Below are 16647 nucleotides of genomic sequence, written 5' to 3'. Positions count from 1 at the left end.
GAACTGTTCTGTGCAGGAGGCAAGGGCAGCCCTCACTTCCATGCCCAAGCTGTTAAGGGTGTTCTGGATGGCAGGGGGCAGGGGTCAAGGGTCCAGGGCCGGGTGAGGGGAACTCCAGAGTACTCACAGAAAAGCTATTTATTTACATTAGATGTTGTTGAAAGTAACAAAACCCAACTTGGCCTGGGTGGGTCCCCTTGGTCAGGCTCCAGGTCCTCCTTCCTACCCTCCCCCTTCCAGCCTCTTATTCCAGCTAAATGGTCAGTCCATCTGGGCTGTTGGATCCTGAAGGGAAGGGAGGGGCAAAGTGAAGGAACCTATTATCACAGGAACTACTGAGCTGGAAAGGAGCAGCCTGGGCCCAGCCCTGTCCTTTGTCCAGTGACAGTGTGAGGAAGGAGGCCCCAAGGGCAAGGGTGGCTACAGGGCCCCTAGTGGGCGGGCCAGGGCCCAGACCCCCTAGACGACAGTCCCTGCTAGAGGCCCCGCTCTGGGCCAGCCACTGTCAGGAGTACTTGGTGTTGGAGATCTTCTTCCACAGCAGGGTCTTGAGGTGGCTCAGCACCAGTGAGTGGTGGGCCTCCACCTGGCTGGCCAGCCCGCTCAGTGTGGTGCAGGTGCGAAGCTGCTTGCCCAGCTCCTCGCGCAGATCATGGGGGGCGCCGGGCAGCAGGTAGTCCCGCAGCAGCTCGCACACCTTGGCCAGGTTGGGCTGGATGAGGTCACCCTTACACTGCCGCATGAGCTTGTCGCAGGGCGCCCTACAGTCGCGCCCATACGTGCAGTCTGAGCTGTGCTCACAGTGGCGGCCCTGCAGGAAGCGGCGCACGGTGGCCTCTGGCGCCACCTGCTGCAGGTCAGCCATCCTGAAGTCGTGCTTGGCCGTGTAGCCCACGTTGGCCAGCGTGGTCTCACACATGTAGAAGGTCCCGTAGGAGCCATGGAATAGTTCCTCCACAAACTCCAGCAGGCCAATGGCGATCTTGGCCCGCCAGGGCCATGCAGGCCCCAGCCACTGCTGCAGGGCACGGTGCAGGGCGGGGGGCAGCAGTGGGCGCAGGAGGGGTGGGAGCGCCGCCTCATGCCAGGAGCTATGCAGAACACCCTCAGTGATGTACAGGTCCCCGCAGAAGCCCAGCAGCCGGGAGGCGTGCTCCTTGTCCTGCAGGGACAGCAACAGCAGGAACTCGTTCCGCTGCAGCAGGGCCCACACGGACTTGGCCTCGGCCAGGGACACCCTGCTGTCCTTGTTGAAGTCAGCCATGAGCAGGACCTGTCCAACCAGTGCGGGCAGGGAGGGCAGGTCTCCCAGGTTCGCCTGACGTTTGGGACCAAAAGAGAGGACAGTGATTTCAGAGCTAGCATCTTGCTAAGGTGGCAGGATGCCAGCTTTAGCATGGTCCTGCCAGACACATGGGTGCTAGTTGGGTGGGCTGCATGCGGGACACGGCACATCTGAAACCTTAGGGGAGCTCAGCCTCAAACTGCCACCTGCTGGAAGCCCACCCTGACCACTCACCCACCTGCCTCTCTCCTAGAACTGCTCCGAGGGACTGTGTCCCCATGTCTCCACCATGCTCAGAGGGCCTAGGGGTGGGCACCTCAGCAAGGAGGTGAGAGCTTGCTGGGTGGGGCCAGTCACTTCTCTTCTGCTCTCACCCGCTCCTGCCACACCCCACCTCCTCTGCACCTGCAGCTCCCTGCTCTCCCCTACTGATGCCCCGGGGAGCAGGGTGCTCTCTGCCTAGTGGGCCATCCTGAGCAAGGATCTGCTTGGAGCTGGAGGGCTAGCCAGAAGCCTGGCCAGCCTATATGGCCCCCACCTGGCCTGGTTCCTGCTCTGTGCACACATCCTCAGGCATGAACTGCACACAGCCCGAAAGAGAGCCAACTGACCTTGAGAAAGCTGAGAGTCATCTCCCGGAACTCTTTAATTGAGGTGCCCCGAGTGGGCTTATCAAATAGCACCAGCTCCCGCCGGGGGGCCGCATCTGACCTGGCCTTGGAGTTCAGGCTCTCTTCGATGCCACACTTGATGGTCACCTCCTTGCCCTGCCAGAGCCCGCTGTACACCTGGATGGGCCACAGGGATCCTCCGTGTAGAAGTCCCTCTCCCGCTGCGCCTCAGCCTCTAAGCCCCAAGTCCCCAGACACATAGAGGGAGGGTCTCCAGGCATGGCCCTGGGCCCCACCCCACCAGGCTCACCTGCTGACCAGGGACAGAGGAGTGGCAGGTCCTCCACTCCACCTTTTGCAGCTGGCACAGGTCCTGGCAGAGGGAGCCCGAGATGATGCCCTTGCGGTACTGGTCACACTAGGAGAGGAGGAACATGCTAGGGAGTGGCCTGGGAAACGGGCTCAGGGGCTCCTCCCCGGCTGATCCAGGCCCTCCCCCACCCTTTACATGTTGCAGCCCTGGGTGGCAGGCTGAGGCCTTCATCACATCTGCCAGTGGCTCCCTGGCTCTTAGGCCACAGCACTTCTCAGAGGGGCCCAGACTGCTACAGCTGCTGCAGCAGTCAGGCAGCCTCCAGCCACTGGGCACACCACCTGCCTCAGCTTCTGTGGATGCCCAGCCTGGCCCTAGTGGGCGCCTCTGCAGAGCAGTCTGCCATCCACGTTCCCTGGTGGGCCACCCCAGAGTTTGGAGGCACACCAGATCCTTTGGGGTGGAGGACCTCCCTGCCTGCTGGCCGGGCCAAGGCACCCAGGAACACGGAGGCTAGTTTCCTCCTGGTGAGTGGAGCACATTCCTCCTCTGCTCCCCCGCGGCTCCCTCAGCTCTCTTGGTGATGGGAGAGGGGCTGCTGCTGGCACAAAGGAAGTGTGTCACACTGACCATTTGCTCACTGCTCTCTAATGGCCAGACCCCCAGCTCTGGCCTCCTCCCAAGTCTCACTGGGAGACCCATCCACCAACTGCCCTCAGTCCCACGGTGCATCTGCTCCCCATGGCCCCTGGGCCGACTGCTATGTGGCACCTGGCTGCCCGGCGCCTTCTAGACCTCTCCAGCTGTACCCACGCCCACACCCATGCCCCCACCCAGAGCTGTCCACCAGCAGTGCCTCCCTGGTCCTGGCCATGGGTCTGTGCCCAGCTCAGACCTGGCCACTGCAGGCCACCAGCGAGCATTTCTGGAATGAACAATGGAGTCCAAGAAGAGACAGCAGGCCTGAAGACCTTTCCTGCCTTGAGTGTGAGGGCTGTGTCCTTGGGGCCTGTGCTAGCCGGGCCCCTGGGAGGTACTCAGCCAACAATCTGAGAACCAGGCACCACGGGGGCCAGCCCTTTGCAAGTCCTGTCACATGGGCTCTCCGTGCTCCAGACCCCCATGCCCCTCCCTACCACCATCTCTAAACTTTCCCAAACTAGGCCCCCGAAGAACCTTGGCCAGAGCAGGCTGGCTTCAGTCACCACACAGAACCCAAACAGGTGCCCCTCACCTTCCAACCAGCAGAAACTCTGAGCCGCCCCGGCTGATATGGGGCAACTGCAGGCAAGTTCAAGTCCTGGGGTCTCCCCGAGTCTATAAACCATGACTGCTGACTAGGCAGGAAGCTCTGAGGACCACATCCTGCCGCCTCCTTTGATGGACCCTTGTCCCCAGAAGGGGTCTTCAAGGTCACCAGCATCTGCCTGTTCCAGTCTCCCTCCCAAACTTCTGGAGTCTGCCCATCTGTCCGTCCCCAGCGAATGGCCGGTGCTCTCCTGGGTGCCTGCAATGGCCTCCCCATGGTCCTGCCTTCCGCCACCCCCAGTCTCCTCCACCGCCAGCCAGAGGATCCATCTTAAAAGCCCCCTGCAGGGCCTCTGAGGAAGGCCTGTCCCTGTCTGTGGGCCAGCAAGGGGAGGGACAGAGCACTCGGCCTGCTGCCCCATGTCAACCCAGACACCCAGCCCAAGGGGACACTTACGATGACCACCTGGCAGACGTGCCCGCGGCAGAGCTCTGCGTAGGACGAGTAGTTCACGTACGCCAGCCAGCTGCCAGCAAAGATGCCCAGCCAGACCAGAAAGACGTACTTGACCCTGAGGCCCGGCAGCCGGCCCTGCTGGGTGAGGGGCACATGAGGAAGCGCCACATTCGGGGTGCGTTACCCCCTCTCACAGACCCCGCCTTCCCATCAGCTGGCCCTGTCCCAGCGTCCAGAACTGCCTGAGGCCCAGGGATGGTCTGGGGTCTCCTCCTGTCTTCCTCCCCCTAGGTTCACTCTCCGAAGTGGGGGCAGGTGCCCAGACTTTTAAATACAGGGGGCAAGTAAAAATCAATTTCAAAATGGGGGGATACAGGGTAGTCAACTCCTTATTTTGCCGAATAAAGGGTTTTTACAAATTTCCCTCCTGTCTTGCCCTCATTTCAAAATGACATGTAACTGCCACACAAGGGCAGGCTGGAGAATCACCAGGCAGTCACTCTGTCCTCCGATGGGTGGAGAGTTCGGCTGGACCCAGGCCAGGGGGAGGATGGGCCTCGGGGCTGCTGGGGCAGAGGACAGGGCCGCGGCCGCACAGAGGGCCGGCGAGCCTGGCGACCCGGCCTTAACGCCCATGTTCACAGCAGCGTATTCCCAACAGCCAAAGTAGGGACACAACCCAAGTGCCACTGACAGAAGACAGGATCTATCATTCCGCCTTTAAAAGGAAGGAAATCCTGATTCTTGCTACAATGTGGATAAGCCCTGAAGTCATAATGCTCAGTGAAAGAAGCCAGTCGCAGAAGGACAAATACTGTAGGATCCCACTCATTCAAGGTCCCCGGAGGACTCAGATCCACAGAGACAGGAAATAGATGGTGGGTTCAGGGGCCAGGGGAGGGGTGGGAGCGAGTGCTCAATGGGCAGAGGGTGAGTTTGGGGAAGAGGGAAAGTCCTGGAGAGCATGGTGGTGGCCGCTGCACAACAGGGTGAATGTACCTAATGCCACTAAGCTGTGCCCTTAGACATGGTAAAGACAGTCAATTTTGTATTGTATAATGTACCACAGTAAAGAATAAATAAGACACAGCTTCTGATGTTCAGGTGGCCAGAAACTGCTTCCATGTAGGGCTCAGCCCCTCTGGCAGCTTCCCCAGATGACAAGTGGAATCACAGGGCACGAGCGCCCCAGAGCCCACAGCTGGTGGGCTGGGGACACTGTCTCGCATGCAACCCTTAGCCCCGATTCAAGGACACCACCACCACTCTTCCCCACTCCCTGTCCTGGCAAATCACAGCCTCTCAGGCTGCTGTCCAGGAGCAGTGGCTGAGCCCCAGGAGCCAGGAGAGCAGGGGCTCAGGGCTTCAGGCCAGCCTGTCCTCAGAGGAGGCACCACTGCCAGCGATGGCCACGCTCCCCCCATTGGTGGACTGGGCTGCAACTCCAGTCCTGGGTTTCTGGTGGTTAGTCCTAGGTCCAAGTTAGCCGGGGGCTGGGGGCTCCCCTGAGACAGAGGCCACAAGACCCCCAGCTGCATTCATTTTTATAATTCTTCAAGGAGAGGCAGGGTCCTCACCTCCTACTTCCTGGCACCCACGCACATGGCTGGCCACCCCGGGAAGGGCTGTAGCAGGAGGACCCGGAGAACTCTGGGGACAGGCTAGGCGCCTCAGTGGCCACTGAGGAGCAGTGGGGACTGGAGTGGCCCTGGAGCAGAATGAGGGGGTTGGGCCTCAGACCCACTTGTTCCTGCCACTGCGTCTGTTTCCGTCAGATTTGTTCAAAAGGAAAAACAGGAAAGCAGAGAAACAGTGGGTGGGGGGGCAAGGCAGTTGGGGGGTGTTGGAGCAGGATAGGGTCAAGGACTTCCCACTGCTGGTGAACAAGGTCCCCTGAGGTGATAGTGGGCAGGGCCTGGGTGGGCTTTCAGCACTGGGGCCCTAGGGGGACGACAGGAGGGCAGGCTGTAGCCAGTGGACCAGGGGGTGGGGGAGACCAGGCTTTACAGAGCAATCGCAGGAGCAGGAGCTTGCCTGCAGGAGGCCCCAGACACAGCCCACCCCCCTACCCCACCCCACCCCACCCGCTCAAGGCACCAAGCCTTCCTGGCCTTCCAGTGGTGGCCCTTCCATACACTGACCCCACCTGGCTAACTCTGACTGAATCCTAGGCCCTCATCTGCCACTGGCACTTCCTCCAGGGGCAGCCACTGACCCCATCCCGTTGCCCTGCACTGGTGAGTGAGTCCTGGGTCAGGGCAGGCCTTACTCCTGGGGAGGAGCCACGGGAGGGTAGGGAGGGGTGCTCGGGGGACAGTAACAGCACAATGATCTGTGGCCCATGAGCTAGCTCCCTACATGCACCACCAACCCAGGAGGGTGTTTGATAGGCAGGGAAACTGAGGCTCAGAGTGTGTCCTCGACACTAATAGAGGACAGGGCAGGGCTCAGATCAGGGGAACTCACAGGAACCCCTCTCCAGCCCTCTGACATTCCTGGGCTGCCCCCGCAGTGGTCGAGGCCTTCCACCAGAGCTGGGGGCCAGAGCACACTCCACCTGGGCGGGCAGGGAGGGCGTCTGGCACAGGCATGTAACCTGCGTGTTTCCAGGCTCCCACACTTCTCCCCAACTCTTCCCAGAAAGGAGCAGCTGAGGACAGCGGGGCCCTGGGCCAAGGACGCCAACCTGGCAGGAACGCCTGCCCTGGCCCCAGAAAGGCTGTGCTGTAGGGCATCACAGCCACAGGAGGGGCCTGGACGATTTGAGACTGATACAGGCCTGGCTCGGACCACCCAATGCAGAGATGACAGGGTTCCCCCCAGCAGCTGGCACCCAAGGCAGCCTGGGCCTCCCCTGCAGACAGAGGACCCAGGCGAGCACATGACTTGTGCAAGGTCAACGTGGGGTCAGGGCACACCCTAAACTCGACTGGCTGGGGGATAACCCAGCGGGGGGGATAACCCAGCGGGAGGTTATGTATGTCCGTCTTGGGGCATTTTTGTGCCCCAAGTTTTCCACAACAGAAAATCCTTATATTTAAGTAGAAAAAAAAGGAAGGTTTTTGGTGTGGTTTCTGGGCCTCCGGTAGCAGGGTCCATCCAGCCCAAGGGGGGGTGGGGCCTTCTTCAGCCCTGGGAGCTGGGGCTGCCACCACGCAGCACGGGCGCCGGGGGCCCCGCCGCTCGCCGCAGCAACCCCGCCCACCCCGGCCCCATCCCGGCCCCCCAGGCTCCCCGAGGCCACTCGTCACGCGTCCTGAATTCTGCCCCTGCCCCCCACCCGCCTCCCAGGGCTACACGCCGCGCGCACGGCCTCCGCCCGAGCGCGGCGGGCGGGCGGGCGGGGTGGGCACAGGCCAGGGCCGGCCGCGGCGCGCCTACCTGCAAGCCCTTGGAGAAGGGGCAGAAGAGCACCAGGTGCGCCAGGCGCCGCAGCCGCCGCATGGTGGGCGCCGGGCCCGCTCGGCCTCAGCCCCGCGGGCCGGCCCGCAACGGCCGCGCTCCCGCCGCTCGTCGCGCGCGCTCGCCCGCCGCGTCCCCGCGAGGGCGCGCTCCTCCGCCGGCCGCCCGCGGGAGGGGAGCGGCGGGGGCGCGCGGGGGAGAGGGAGAGGGGGGAGGGGGCTGGGAGGGGGCGCTGCGGGGGCGCGCGGGGGAGAGGAAGAGGGAGGAGGGCTGGGGAGGGGGCGCTGCGGGGGCGCGCGGGGGAGAGGAAGAGGGGAAAGGGGGCTGGGAGGGGGCGCTGCGGGGGCGCACGGGGGAGAGGAAGAGGGAGGAGGGCTGGGGAGGGGGCGCTGCGGGGGCGCGCGGGGGAGAGGAAGAGGGGGAAGGGGGCTGGGAGGGGGCGCTGCGGGGGCGCGCGGGGAAGAGGAAGAGGGGGAAGGGGGCTGGGGAGGGGGCGCTGCGGGGGCGCGCGGGGGAGAGGAAGAGGGGAAAGGGGGCTGGGAGGGGGCGCTGCGGGGGCGCGCGGGGGAGAAGAAGAGGGGGAAGGGGGCTGGGAGGGGGCGCTGCGGGGGCGCGCGGGGGAGAAGAAGAGGGGGAAGGGGGCTGGGAGGGGGCGCTGCGGGGGCGCGCGGGGGAGAGGAAGAGGGGGAGGGGGCTGGGAGGGGGCGCTGCGGGGGCGCGCGCGGAGAGAGAGCGGGGAAGGAGGGGCGAGGGCGCGCAGGGGTGGGAATGAAGACCCAAGAGGAGGGAGGGGCGCAGCGGAGGGGAGCCAGGGTGCTGGGGCCGGGGTGGAGGCGCCTGCGGCCCCGCCACACCCTTCCGCGCCCCCCTCTCGGCGCGCCCCAGCCCTGGTGAGAAGGGGGAGGGCACCCGGGGCCTACCCACCCGCGCCTCACCCCGCGCCCTGGAGCGGCGGGGCTGCCGCACGCGGGGCTGTCGCGGCGCCCCGGCAGAGGGGGCGGGAACGAGCCTCGCAGCCCGCAGAGCCCCTGGGTTGGGGTCAGGCAGGGCAGGAAGCCCAGGGACGGGGCCTGCCGGGGAGAGGTCCCGAGTGGGGGTCGGCGCCAACCGTGGGCCTGGAGGGGGGCGGTGGACGCCGCGGCAGCGTTTACCCGTTTCTTCCATTTTTTTAAAGGAATACAGTCGTATGTACCTTTTATACCGTGCAGCTCTGCGCTGTTTACAAGTTTAGCGTCGGGTTCAGGATGGGGGTCCGTCCCCCGGCCCCGCCCCACTCCCCTCTCTCAGCCTGGGCGGCGCGGCCCGGGCGGGCTCTGGCTGGTCTCCACGTGCTGGCCTTGGCGTCCGGCCTCCGGCGCTGGACGGTCAGCCCCTCTTCCTTGCCGCGAGATGCTCAGGCTCCCTCAGCCCTTCACCAGGCTGGAGGGCCTTTGAGTTGATTCCAGATTCGGAACAGGGCTGAGTAAACTTTGTCACTCGGGCGTTTGTGCAGAGCTGCCTCGATTTTGTCCCCGCTACAGGTTGCGGGAGTCCAGCGGCCTCATCCTGGCAGCGCGGGGCGCTCAGTCCTGAGGTCTAGCCGGGCCAGAGCGAGCGCAGTCTCCTTGTGGCTGTCGTGTGCAGTTTCCAAACGACCCGTGGTGCTGAATAATTTCTCATGTGCTTACTTGCAACCCATACACCTTCTCTGGCAAAGTGTCTATTCAATTTTTCTGCCCAATTTTTTGTATTGTCCCCTTGTTACTGGGTTACATGGTCAAACAGGTGATTTGCAAAGATTTTTCTCTCAGTCTGTGGATTGTCTTTTCAGCTTTTCTTTCTTTCTTTCTTTCTTTCTTTCTTTCTTTCTTTCTTTCTTTCTTTCTTTCTTTCTTTCTTTCTTTCTCTCTCTCTCTCTCTCTCTCTTTCTTTCTCTCTCTCTCTCTCTCTCTCTCTCTCTCTCTCTCTCTCTCCCTCCCTCCCTCCCTCCCTCCCTCCCTCCCTCCCTTCCTTCCTTCCTTCCTTCCTCTTTCTTTCCTCTCTCTCTCTTTCTTTCTTAAAGATTTTTTATTGATTTTTAGAGAGGGAGGGAGAGAGAAGCATATACGTGAGAGCGAAAGGAATACAGTCAAATGTACTTTTTATATCGTTGCCCTCTGCACGCCCCCAACTGGGGATCAAGCTGGCAACCCAGGCATGGGCCCTGACAGGGAATCAAGCTGGCAACCTTTTGGTGCACTGGGAGGATGCCAAACCAACTGAGCCACACCGGCCAGGGCTCTTTTCAGTTTTCTTAACAGAGTCTTTCATAGAGCACAAGTTCTTAATTTGTTGAGGTCCAATTTATTCATTTTTTTTATCTTCCAGTTTGTGCATTTCGTGTGTGTCACAGCTAAGAAGTCTTTGCCTAACCCCAGGTCACAAGATTTTCTTACTGAGACCCATAACACCCATGCTTTGAATCACATGACCCACCTTCGGGCACTCAGTATCCTCAACCAAGTGGCAATTTATGTAAATGGGGTCACTTTTCTCTGATTGTTTTCTCAATAGAACTGGAGTCCTCAGCCAGATTCCTAGAGACCCACAAGCTCCAAGTGAAGTTTTAAATGCTGTGCTTTTACTTTGATGACATGTAAAAGAAATTGTCTAACCATCACAATAAAAACAAGCTTCCCTTTGGCATCAGAAAGACTTGTTTTCCCCCAACACCTTGGGCTTCTTGGGGGGGGCGTCCCGGCAGGGCAGTGGCATTGCTGTGGGTGTTGGGCAGACCTCCAGGCCTTGGAGAATATGCTTCCCCTTTCCGAGGCCTGGAGCCCTAGGGTAAGGGTCGCTCAGCATTCTATTGCCTGAATGGACCCCAGTTTATGTAACCAGTCACCTCTCAGGGGCATTTAGGATGTTGCAAATTTTCTGTTCCCTAAACAAGGCCGGGTGAGTGACCTTCTGGCTACTTCTCTATCCCATTCCTTAATCATTAACTTAGGACAGGTTCCTGCAGGTGACATTTCTCAGTCAAAGGCTTTCTACGGGCTGCTACCATGGTAACACTGTCCACAGAGCCCAGCCCTGGAGGTAACTGAGGAAGAGACTCAGCCATCTCAGGCTGGAGGCTTGGGGGACACTGATGGGGGCAGGCCCCTGCAGTAGCACTGGCCACTAGAATTCTGGGGTGGCAGTCCTGGGGGAGTTAGCCTCCCACCTGCTTCCCTCTCCACCGGTGGCACGGCCTTGTGGGGCATGTCCTTCTCATTGCGTCCTGCTGCGGTGTCATCCCCTGAAGTCTCCCTGTGTAGACCTAACTATCCCTGAGCATGTGAAGTGGCCAGGCCCTCAGGGGCCCCCAGGGACCCTCACCTCCTGGCACGGAGGACTGCTGGTATGGGACTTGCAAGGACCCGCCCATGTTCAGTGAACTCGATAGACCCTCCATCTCCAGGACACTTCAGCCCACGGGAAGGATCAGAAGCTGGGTGTTCATTCATTCATTCATTCATTCATTCAGTATTTACTGAGAGCTTCACATTGACTCTGGAGCTGGGGATGGAAAGGGGAGTAAACGAAACCTGTGTCCTGAAAACCAATGTCACCGCGCAGGAGACAGGCCCACGTGGTTTCACTGCTATGCAGTGATAAAGGGTGACCGATGCAGTCCTGGTGACCGGGCAGCCGGGGCAGGTCTCACCCAGGGAGAGACATTATACTGGGCCTCAAAGACAGTGGGGTTCTTCCAGGCGAGACAGCCCACGGGCAGAGGGAGCAGCCTGTGTGAAGGCAGCGGGGAGGGAGGGCTAGTTAAGCCCCAACACGGTGGCCTACTGGGTAACCTCACTCCGGGAGACACTCAGGGCACGTCGGGGTGGCAACAAAGCCAGGTGGGGAAGAACAGATGTCACGGTCCTAGTCTAGAAGAGGGATGCCGTGTACACAGGCAGGTGCACGTGGGTTGTAAATGTGTGGGGAGTGTCAAGAGATGTCACCCAGCCCTGCTGAGGGACGCCAGCACGCTCCCGTGTCCAAGCCACAGAGTGACAGGTGATCTCCTGATGTGGGCATCTCAGCCTCGCTGTGAATGTCCCTCCAAGGTCTGCTCAGAAGCGAAGGTGTCCATGGAGGAGCTAGGTAGGCCCAGAGAGGGAGATTCTACCTAAAGGAGTTGGCCGACCACAAACAGATTGGAAGCCACAAGCCCTCTCCCATAAGGCTACAGCCAGGCTCTGCTCTCTGCAGGCAGGTTCTCCCCAGAGGCGTGCAGCAGCGTGCGGGCTGGTCATGCCTGTGGCCTGTGGGACAGGTTCCTGCACCACTGCAGTCTCACTGGGCCAGACACTGGGCCCCTGCCAGTCTCCTATGCTTTGTCTTGCTGGTCAGAACACCTTTCCCAGGGCCAGGCTGGGCTTCAGCTCTCACCATGGTGTGAAAACAGCCTCCAGGGACCCCCAGCATGGCAGCCTGGGGGCCCCGCCCTGGAGACCTATTCTCCCCCGTGCTCTCTGCTACTCAAAGGGGCACTGACTGCCCTGGGCTGGGGAGTTCAGAGGAAGGGACTTGAAGCTCAAATGAGAAGAGGGCTAGAAGGAGAAAAGCACCTCTTGAAGTCCCCTGCTCCCAAATACCATACCACTTCGCACATTGGAATCACCTTTGCATCCTGGTCCAGGCAGAGCCTCAGGTGCCTGCACCTTGGGCCTCTCCAGGCGGGCCACTGGGGTGGGCACCAAGAGCAGGGTCTCAGCTTGCAGTCCAGGGGGGACCATTGTGCTCACCGACGGGCAGCTGGCCCTGGGCAGGTGGGGTGCTCTGGTAATTATCAGGTGGTTGCTTCTCCTTTTCCTGCCAGGGGCAGAGGAGGGGTTCCCGAACCTGGAGCCCCTCCCTCCAATCTTCTGTGGCAGCCTGGGTTACTTCCCCCCCACACACACTGTCCACTAGAGGGCAGTGCTGCCCAGCAGTTCACAGGGGCCAAGCCAGCTCTGCAGGTGGCAGGAAAATGCAGAGAATCCAGAGGTAAGCAGGGGGCTCTGGCCCTACTCTGGGAAGGGGGGTGCCAGACCAAAAACAAAGGGGTATTAACCTTCAATAGAGTACATAACAAATAATACATTTCAGTACAAGTATGTCCCAAATATTACATGGGATATACTTATGCTAAAAAAATGTTCCTTGTTTATCTGACATCTTCCCCGTGTCCTGTATTTGTGTTTGCTAGATTGGGAGCCCCTACTTGGGGACAGCGTGGGCAAGCGGGAGTCTGGGCAGGGCGGAAGCTCAAGCAAGTTCCAAGCTCATTAATTCAATGACTAATTAGTCTGGATGGTCACGGGAAGACCACACCCGCCCGAAGCTCTGACTCAGGTGAGTGTTGACACTGGTACTGGCTGACAGCAGGCAGGACCTCTGACCTCTCACCCATTCACCATGACTTTGAACTCATTTGTCCAGGTCTCTGGGTGATGAAGGGTGTGGCGAAGGTCAAAGGCCAGAGCACCAGGTCTGCTCACTCTGGAAGGAACAGCTCCAGCTGTAGTTACTGCTGTTGGCACGCCCTAGACTTGGCCAGCGCACAACCTAGACAGCCGTGCCCAGTGGTCCTGGGCAGTGTCTCGCTTCCGTCTTCACCCAGAGGCTTCCCTCGCCTTCTCCTGCCAGGTTCCTGCTCCCTCCACTGCCCCTGAGCTCCCGCGGAGTTTCCTTGGCATTATTTAGTTTGTGACAAAAAAGGGATGTTCTGTGGAGAGTGACCACAGAGTGATGTGACCATACATTCCTAATGAACAGATCGTGGTGGGGAGCCAGGACCCAGGCCTGTGACTTCTTTGTGAAGTGACCCTGTCCATTGTTCTTGTGCACCTGATGGGGGTATTAAGCCTCAGCAGAGCACAGAATCTTGCTAACTACCCTGTAATCCGATCCCGTCTCCACGCCACCTCCCTTAGGCTCCCCTAATATCAAATGCGTAGGAGAAGCCGCCCAACTGTTATTCTCAGGAGCATCTGAAGCCTTGTTCCTTGGCACGTGTCGGGTTGGTTCAAGTAAACCCTTATTAAATTCTCTCCAGGTTTGGACGCTTCTTACGTTGCCACCTGGCTTGCAGGAGGAAGGAAGATCCCTGGAAGCCCTGTGTGGGTCACCCGGCCCTGGGACTGAGAACACACTGCTGCAGAAGAGGACCCGTAAAGCCAAGGCCCACATTCCCATGGTGAGGGCCTGGCCTCCCTGAGTCCCTTCCTTCCATTTGACCAGAGAGCCGCCAGCAGCCCACAGAGGGGAGGGCTCGCTGGCCATAGGTGTCAGGCAGAATTCAGCCTAGGTCCCTGCAGAGCTGAGCTCCCCACCTCCCACCTTCTGCCTCATCTTATCAAGAGAGGGAAAAATTGCTCCCTAAATTGGTGATTCTGAGTCTCCAGACTGGGTTCGCTGGGACGTGACATCATGGGCAGTGCTCACGGAAAGGACGTCCTGCCTGGCCACAGTGCTGGTGGGGGTAGCAGGCTACTCGGAGCTCTCCAGGGCTGCAGAATGCAGCAAATTCAGGGGGAGGGTGAAGGAGGCCTGATCAGCAGCAGAGCCGTCATCCCTCCCTCCCTCCCTCCCCACACTGTCCCCACCCCTCCCCCCAGTGTCAGAGACAGGTTGCTGGCCTTCAGAATGGAGAGGATACCCCCCAGTCTGGGCCCCTTCCCTAGGGCTTGTTGCCTCCACTCTCCCCAGTGGTGAGAGGCCTGATAGCAGGGGCCAGGGCACCTCTGAGGCCCCTTGGCCCAGAGAGACTGCCCCTTAGCCAGCAGCCAAAACCAGGAATAGTGGGGCAAGGCAGACGGCCCCATCAGTCCCAAGGGCTGGCCTGGGAGCACTAGGGCAGCTGACTGAGTCTGGAAGCCAACTGGACCATGGGTTAGGTGGCCGGAGGGCAGCCAGCCTGGTGAAGCGCTGCTGACGGCTGGCATCTCACACACAGCCTGTCCCATTTAACCTCACTAGGCCCCCAAGAGCCCATCGTTGTTCCTCGGCACAGATAAGGAAACTGAGGCCCAGAAAGGAAGGGCTGGTCTGAGATCACCTGGGGGGCTGGGCAGGGCCACCTGGGTCTAAGGCCCTCACCTAATCCTGTCTCCCACTCCATCTTGCTGGTCAGGGACCTCAGGGTGTCTTCTCAACTTTCTGGGCCCCTCTTTTCCTGTCTGGGAGTGGGGGCTGGGCGAGACCATCTCTGAGGACCCATCTGAGACTGGGGTAGCAGCCAACGTCAGAGGCAGGTTGGCTGGTGGGGCCTCACCTGGCCTCTGCCCTGTGCTTTCTGCCTTTCAACCCCTCTTCCCAGCCTGTGACCCAGCAGTCTGGATGGCACACCCAGATGGTGGTTTCCCATTGGCCCCTGAGCTCAGGCCACATGTGCCCAGAAGCATGTGCCCTGGCCAGCACCCCGTGGATCCCTGGCCCTCACTCTTCTCCCTGCCTCCCTGGGGAGTTTGTGGCCCCAGCCCTCTGCAGAGCCCCAGGAATTGGGCCTGAAGGCCTCACCTCATCTATTTTTAAGCACAAGCCCATGAAAGATTCACAGGCTGCTTTATTTACAGGTGGCAGATTGGCATCTGCTCCTTGTGGCACTCCCACCAAGAGGTGGAAAACACACAGGCCCGGCGGAGCTCTGTCTGAGCACCCAGGGCAGCCCAGCTCGGCTCACGCCAGCCCCTCTTCACAGGGCCCGGCTCTCCAAGCTGCCTCCCTGCCTCCCATTCAACCTCCAGGCCTGGCTCCCTCCAATCTTCTCCCCAGGAGGTAAGCCTCCTAGTGAGGCCCCAAGAGGGAGCAGGGGGCTCCTCCCCTGCCCCGACCAGCTATGTAATCAGCTGCTCTTCTGTCCACACCCTCTGTGATCTTGTGGGACCCTCTGAGACCCTGTCCCCTCCCTGGCTTTTGTCTTTGTCTTGCTTTCCCTTGGGCAGATCTGAAGGAAGCAGAGCCCACGTGCTGGGATGCACTTATGAGAGGCAAAATGAGGAATGGCTTTGGGGACTGGGGACAGGTACTCCTTTCACCCAAGCCAATAAGGAAACTGAGGCTCAGGTGTGGTTAGGTAACCTGGAGACTGAAGCAGATCATGGGACTTCAAAGGCTGGGCACCCCGCCCCTGCCCCTAATGCTACGTGGCAGGTGGGGAGGGTCACACATTGCTTCTAGGAATGGAGAGCCTCAGCCCCTTCCGCCAGACACCAACCAACCCAAGAGAAACAAATGCCACAGGGCCCTACCCTGGCCCCCAGCAGAAGAAGGCCATGGTGGACAGACGCGTGGCCTGGTCAGCCTCTGGCCAATCTGTGCGCCAGAGTCAGAGTGCCCCTTGTACCCAGTGGCGTCCCCTCTCCTTGCTGAGGGCTCCCAAGGGCTTCAGGAGGTGGTGCTAGCCCAGCCTTGATTGTGTCACCTGATGCCATGTGCTGTCTGGCTGGGTCCCAGCAAATGCCCAGGAGTGCTCTCAGCTGTTGTCCCGCAGGGGATGGGGCTGACTCAGCCTCGAACCCACCCAGCAGCTTCCCTGGGTAGTTGTGGGGACTCAGGGAGCCCTGAGAGGGTCAGGCAGGGCGATATGCTCCCTGCCCATTGAGGCAGCGCTACCCTCCTTCCAACAGAATCTTGGGAGGAAACTGAGTAGAGCCCAGGCCAGTCCCTGCTCAGCTGAGAATCACTGCTTTTAGAGAAAACCTCTTTGCTCAGCATCTCCACTAACCCAGAAGATTCTCTGGGTTTCACCTTCTAGAAACAAGGAGTTTTTGTTAGCTTTCCAAATAGAACATCACAGTAAAATATTGGATATTTGTTTCAGACCCATGACATCTGATGCCCCCTCCTCTGGCCTCTCCCAGGCCTCCCCCTTCTTGTTAGAGGAAAAGTGAACGTTTCTTTCAACACTTCCCCAAGGGGAGGGCGGAACTGGGGAAGGAGGTGGAATTGGGTAACAGCCTCTCCTCTATCCAAGGATGCAACAGCGTGTCTAGAACCACCACCTAGGGAGCAGGATAGGGCAGCTTGCCCAGTGCCAGGCTGTCTTCCTAGGGCAGTGGGTGTGGGACACAGCGATGGGTTCAGCTGCCTCCCCTGTCACTTTCTGTCTGTGTGATTGTCAATTCTGGCAGCCCCAGTTTCCCACCTATAATATGGGGTTGCATTTGCTCTGGAGGAGTATTTGTTGAGCACCTACTATGTGCCAGGCATTAAGTGTTCTCAGTGCTGGTCATACACTAGTGAACAGAAAAGTCCCAATGATTGGCCATTCCAGTGGAGGGGGGACAGCAAACCCACAAACAGAAATGTGCAACTAGGTCCTAGGAGTGTTAGGAAGAGTGTGAGG

General features: G+C 60.0%; 1 protein-coding gene across 3 annotated transcripts; it reads right to left on the bottom strand.

Moving 5' to 3' along the window:
• Window positions 1–82: 82 nt before the first annotated feature.
• Window positions 83–7386, bottom strand: DIPK1B (divergent protein kinase domain 1B). Of its 3 annotated transcripts, XM_087822956.1 has the most exons (5): window positions 7296–7386; window positions 3915–4049; window positions 2207–2314; window positions 1897–2073; window positions 83–1318 (listed from the first exon to the last, which is right to left on the bottom strand). In XM_087822956.1, exons 1-5 carry the CDS (start codon window positions 7356–7358, stop codon window positions 506–508), a joined length of 1296 nt encoding a protein of 431 aa, XP_087679082.1. In that variant the 5' UTR covers window positions 7359–7386; the 3' UTR covers window positions 83–505. The 3 variants fall into 3 exon arrangements, with proteins under 3 accessions (XP_087679082.1, XP_087679084.1, XP_087679083.1); XM_087822958.1 differs by lacking the exon at window positions 1897–2073; XM_087822957.1 differs by lacking the exon at window positions 3915–4049.
• Between the last annotated feature and the right edge of the window lie 9261 nt (window positions 7387–16647).

The sequence above is a fragment of the Miniopterus natalensis genome, chromosome 12 (genome assembly GCF_054644295.1).
Source record: "Miniopterus natalensis isolate mMinNat1 chromosome 12, mMinNat1.hap1, whole genome shotgun sequence".
Taxonomy (NCBI): domain Eukaryota; kingdom Metazoa; phylum Chordata; class Mammalia; order Chiroptera; family Miniopteridae; genus Miniopterus; species Miniopterus natalensis.
The sequence above is the reverse complement of the archived record's forward strand: the minus strand, read 5'-3'. Positions and strand labels throughout refer to the sequence as shown.